Below are 6,000 nucleotides of genomic sequence, written 5' to 3' on the forward strand. Positions count from 1 at the left end.
CAATTACCACTGTCATTGAGTAACTATGTTTGTGCACAGGCATTTAAGATGTATGTTGGTTAATCAAAGTCAGGATGCAGCAGTGCATGCTCAGATTTTGAAAGAACATCTTTTTGGCAACAATGATTTTATTGTTTGACCAAGAATAAAAATCAGTTACTAGTATATGTTCTATAATTCCTTCCCAAACAAAGAAGGTTTTAGTACTTACTGGTAAGGAGAATGCAAGTAAGGACAAAGCTTCATAAAATACAAATGAATTTACAGATCTTTAGTCACAAGCTCAGCATCTTGTTCAGCAAAGATCTACGATAAGCCACTTCAACTTAAGAGTGAGTTTACTCTAGTTTTAAGAGCTACAAAGATAAATCCTTTTACAGACTATATATCTAAGTTAGGTAGTATTAACAATTCCATTCACCCTGAAAGCCCTATAAGCAAAATACTGACTCTGCAGTATCACAACTTCCACATACTAAAGGTTTGTATTTGCCTGGGCAAACCACATGAAGTTCAGCAAGGCCAAGTACAAGGTCCTGCATGTGGGTCAGGGCACTCCTGAGCACAAATGCAGGTTGGGTGGAGAATGGCACAAGAGCAGCCCTGAGGAGAAGGACTTGCGGGTGTTGTTTGATGAAAAGCTGAACGTGAGCCCATGGCTTGCAGCACATGCCAACCACATCCTGGGCTGCATCAAAAGGAGAGTGGTCAGCAGTCAAGGGAGAAGATTCTCCCCTTATACTCCTCTCTCTCATCAGACCCCACCTGGAGTGTAAAGCTCAGGGACCCCAAAGAGAAGGAGGACATGGACCTGGTGGAACAAGTCCAGAGGAGGGCCACAAAGATGATCAGAGGGATGGAGCACCTTTCCTATGAAGACAGGCTGAGAGAGTTGAAATAGTAACTTGTTTATTCTCCCAGAACAGCAGAATTTTCTACCAGAAGCATTTAAAGAAACATCTAACATATTTTACTTCTAGGTATAGATAAATACACCTACATTACTGTATGCGGCATCTGCACATTATATATTTGTGATTATCAGTTTTTAAATCCAGTATGCTCCCCAAAAGCTTATGTTGCCCAGTACCTAGGCAGACCTGGCCTCCTGGCTAGAGCCACTGGGCTCACTGGAGAACTGACAATCTCTGGCAAATGGCTGAGCTTCTCTTTTTCTGCCTTAATAAACTCTTATCTCCCTGCCTTCTCTCACAGAAGACAAGAGGAAAGGGGAGGGTGGCTGAGCAAAAAAGAACACACTGCAGTTTCAATTTCAAATAATTGACTTAAATGGTCAAACATGCTGAAAGATGCAATCAGACCTTTGCAAGTAACATCACTTGTAAGACAGGCATGTTCAAGTACATTGGCCAGATGTTTCAAAAGGAACCTAACTTCAGACATCCAGAAGTTACTTTAAAATAGATATCTAGATGGGCTTCAGTAGGAAATCATCTAAACTATCTTGAGGAGACAAATCACTTCAGAGAGAGTCTTTGCTTCTCCACTCATCCTGAAAATAATCTACAGTTAGTAAGTCATATTTATGATGTCAAACTTTCAAGAAATTGGGGTAGGGAAGATTAACCCTACTTTTCGCTCTGTCTAGAACATATTATATCTGTTAGTGTCAGGCAAGCCATCATAGCTTCACAACCCAAGGCCTCCTGACCAGATTCAGCCCACACGACCACCCATGTAGTTCACAGCAGTTTCCAGATTCCCAGGAGGCTCAAAAAGTCTCCTGTGCCACGTGAAAAGATATATACTAACTACATTAATAAAATCATAGATGCATCTCCAGCCACGTAATGAGAGCGTGCTTGCATGTGCTTTTATACTCCTTCACACAGACACAAGGTCTTCCCAGGGTTGTGGGGGTGTGTGCCTGCTTGATAATTTTCTCTCCCATGATGTTCAACTCTCAACTGGCATCTATATAAACAAAATATTGCCATCATTGTTTCATGTTACAGACCACGACCATGAGACTGGGAACATGGGTATGTTTACCTGCATAATTCAACAGTATGTAAATACCTAAGCTAGATAAGTATCAATTAGATAGCTAGAAATGAGGTAGCTCCAGAAATGGAAACTACAATAACATGATAATCTACCCATGCTTGTTTATAGTGCTCCAAGAATTGAGCCATATAGTGCTGCATGGAGATACCTGCACTATTACTCACTGTAGACACACACACTGCATGCCTTTGCAGGGCAAGAAAATTCTTGCAGAACACGTAAAATTCTAAGGCTCCACAGCTAAGTGACAAGTACTAAGAAGTGGGAAAAAAAAAAAGTCTTGCAAGAAGTGAGTTTCTTCAACAATTAAAATTTTGGCAAGAAAGGAGGGCACCACTTCAACAGCATTCCTTGAAGACTCCTTGGAAAAAACAACCAGCTTTTCAACTGACAGTCATGAGCCAACGTATACATATCTCATAAGAAATGTAATCAAATCAAATTTCAGAAGACCAGCACCCTCTTTTCTGCTATTATTTGAAAGTGAGAACAAAGACTCAACAAGGAAACAGTGGTTTGTTTTGAGTGGTTGGAGCTTCCACAGGCTCCTTTCATATAAAAGTGTAAAATCCTGAAGAAAGTCATCAGATGTTTCAAGTACAGATTTTCTTTGAAGAGTGGTTCTAAAAATTATATTCTAATTGTTCCACATGTGTTCTCCTCACATGACTTAGATATCATATTAGCTCAGTTTAATTCAACCCCTTCAAATAACATCCAACACAGAAAAAAGTGACTGAACGTATTTTTTCACTTCTAAAAAAAAATTAGATTGAATATTTGTCCAATTGATACCACTACATTATATTCTTATGACAGACAACTGCTGCATGTTTATTCCTCTTTATTTATATTATTTTTAATAAAATTAGATTTAACATCTTTACATAACGAACTTCCAACCTGTAAGAGGTTTTAGAGTGAAACCTTTGCAAAAGAAACACGATACTTTATTTGCTGAGCAATGCAGTACCACTCTCTAATTTTATATTCTATGTACATCTGTTTTGATATGGAACAAACAACTGTTTAACTACTATCCACTGACATTCATAAGTGAACATAAGACCTTTAAATTACTTTACAAATTATTTCCACCATATTAATTTAAAGGAATCTCTGCTGTGGTCATAGAATAGGTATTAAATCTCAGCTGGAGCACACTTACATTCAGTTATCTCCCAACACAACACAGAAGTAATGGAAATTAGAACAAAACCAAGCTAGCACCCAACCAGACCAACTTTAACTGCACTGGTAGTATGATAACAGCTTTTAGAAATACTTTTTTTTTTCCCTTTTGAGTGTCAGTATATATAGTGCAGAGCACAGATCGAACAAAGGTTTTTCCATGTTTGACCACCTGAGTAAATGAACCAAGCAGTGACCTAAGGCTATGGAACAACCACTCCAGCAGTGACTGATTTTCATGTATTCTCCCAAAGGAATACAAAAATCTTTGCACAGCTGCAAAAAGATGATTTTAGATTCATCTAAACTAGTGGAGTTTCCATGAGAAGAACTAAAGGAGATGCTAAAACAAATTCTCAACTTTATATTCACCAGAAGTAAGGTAGGAGGACATAAACTACTTTATTATGTCAGTATTTCCAACCTTACGGTAAAAAGACTCTTTAGCAAGGTTAAAAAAAAATACATTGTTTAGATGAGTCAGATGCTTAAACTACAGAATGGCCACTGTAAAAATAATGTCAACACCAATGCAAAATAGAAGATATGCTGAAATTCAACAGTTATTTGTCAGACACCATCTGCTTTTTCTTTCATTCTTTTCTGATTCCGATCTGTAAGAAACCACATTGGTATCAAATGTCACTTAGTTCTTATTCAAACAGAGCAGTCCAGACACAGCGGCTGCACCAGCTGACTTAGCTGACCTGGACCTAGAGTAAAAACAAACCTCTATAAATCACCAGATGTAAGCAATTGAATAGTGATCAATTTAATTAACTGAACAGCTTTCCAAAGTTTACTGTATTGTTTTAACCCTTCAGACTTCTTCAAGAAAGGTAACTTGCAATTTGTATTCAAGGGCAGGATTTGGCCAGAGGGCTACATAATACTACCTTTAGACACTTTAGACTCCCATTGATAAAACTCAAATCCCACATACGAAAATGTGTCTTTTCATTTTTCCAATTAATAGTATGGTAGTTATTATTTTTGTTAGCAGTTCCTTCAACATATTAGAGTGATTAGACAATAGGAAAAAGAGTCAAACTGATTTCAAGTGAAATCCTCAAGAATAAGTTTTTCTTTAAATTCAACTGGTTTGGTTATGAGGCCTCTTTGTCTTTTACAACTTTATACCCGTATTGCAGATGCCACATCAAATAACCTACTTATTTCTTTCAAACAAAACAATGAGCACAGACATAATTGTGTATCATAATAATATGTGTTAACTGCAGCTGTAAAAAAATTAAGCCACACATGAAAATGGGCTCAAAAAGACATTTTGAAGATACTGGTAAATCATCTTCTAACACAGATACTTGTCCTGAAGCTGCGTCTCGAGGGATTTCCCCCATGTTGCCCACTGAAATTAATGAGATTCTGACATGATTTAACACAAGTGGGATTTCAGCCAAGATGCATAATGTTAGAGTATAACTCTTGTTTTAAAGTCTGCATTGTAGAAGTTTGTATAACGTTTACTAATGTTTGTACAGTGCCTAGCACAACAGGGCTGAGGCTTCCAGGCACTACCACAACATAAATTAACTCTAATGCAGTTTTTGTATCTGAGGGAAGCACAAAAACTACAAGGATTAAGCTCAATTATACACATTTTAAACAACCTGCAAAATAATATGACATAATCAACTCCCTAACCACAAGCTGCTGTATTTCCAATTATTTCACTTTAATCTCCGTAATGCACGTATTTCCATGAACCCTGCAGAGTTAGTTCCACTAACTAGGGACAGCAGTAAGATCTACTTACAAAGACAGAAGAGTTATATTTGCAGAGATTGGCCCCAGATCTGGAATGATCTCCAATTCATTGTTGTTCAACTTCCTATTAATATTAGAAAAAGGAGAGTCAGTTTTAATGTTAATCAGAAGTATGTGCATTTGATTTGCTAAATTGCTGAACAGTGTCATCCCAAAATTAAATTAAAAAATAATTCCAGTTTCACTTAATGCAAGATATCAGAAGAGTAAACATATTTGTTATTCAACCAATTATCCCCAGAGAAATAGCTATACAGTCAGCGTACACAAACACTGGTTGGTTTGTTGAGGTTTTTTTGGGGGAGGGGGTGTTGCCTATTTTGGGAGGAGGGCATTGGCAGGGGAAGGGGGGGGGTTGGTTGGTTGGTTGCTTTTTTTAATTAAGACAAATTAACTTACACTTCCCGAAGACTATGAAGGTGATCCAAGAGACTGGTCTTGACTGAAGATAATTTGTTGTGACTTAAGTCCCTATGAGGTTACAAAAATAAACAGCCTGTCAGTTTTGCCATAAAATATTGGGTAAAGCAATACAATTTCCATCCAAATTACGTTATCATTCGTTTCCAAGCGCATAAAAAGTCTTTTTATAGTAACAAAATTAGAATAGCAACTCATTTGATTATATAAGGTAGAAATAAGTGTAAGTACTTTGATGACTGCCAGCAGTGTCAAAGAATTTCCTATATCTCTGAACAATTTAGAACTGTTCAATGGGGTGCGTGTAAGACTCGTTAAAAACTTCTTAAGATTTTGACTCATATATGTCAACAACAGCCACTCTCCCCCATACCTTCACAACAAGGGATCTGGCTAAAGCAACCTCTTGGTTACAATGACAATTCATAAAGCAATAGTCATTGCAGTTTCATTCCTTGAGTCAGTCATAGCATTTGTATCATTTGCTCTTCTCACTTCTCTAAAGCAACACACAGATCATAAAAGTATGCAATGAGGACTGTCTGTAAATCACAGAATCACAGAATCACAGAA

General features: G+C 37.3%; 1 protein-coding gene across 1 annotated transcript in view; it reads right to left on the minus strand.

Moving 5' to 3' along the window:
• The window catches only part of LRIG3 (leucine-rich repeats and immunoglobulin-like domains 3), a gene marked incomplete at its 5' end in the record, with an annotated part of 33,334 nt that extends 27,856 nt beyond the window's left edge, over positions 1-5,478 (minus strand). The window contains 2 exons of the mRNA XM_010190869.1: positions 4,997-5,071; positions 5,407-5,478. Of these exons, the coding sequence (XP_010189171.1) occupies positions 4,997-5,071; positions 5,407-5,478 (147 nt within the window). The remainder of the gene's footprint in view (positions 1-4,996; positions 5,072-5,406) is intronic.
• Positions 5,479-6,000: the final 522 nt, after the last annotated feature.

The sequence above is a fragment of the Mesitornis unicolor genome, unplaced genomic scaffold (genome assembly GCF_000695765.1).
Source record: "Mesitornis unicolor isolate BGI_N332 unplaced genomic scaffold, ASM69576v1 scaffold8728, whole genome shotgun sequence".
In the NCBI taxonomy this organism is placed as follows: domain Eukaryota; kingdom Metazoa; phylum Chordata; class Aves; order Mesitornithiformes; family Mesitornithidae; genus Mesitornis; species Mesitornis unicolor.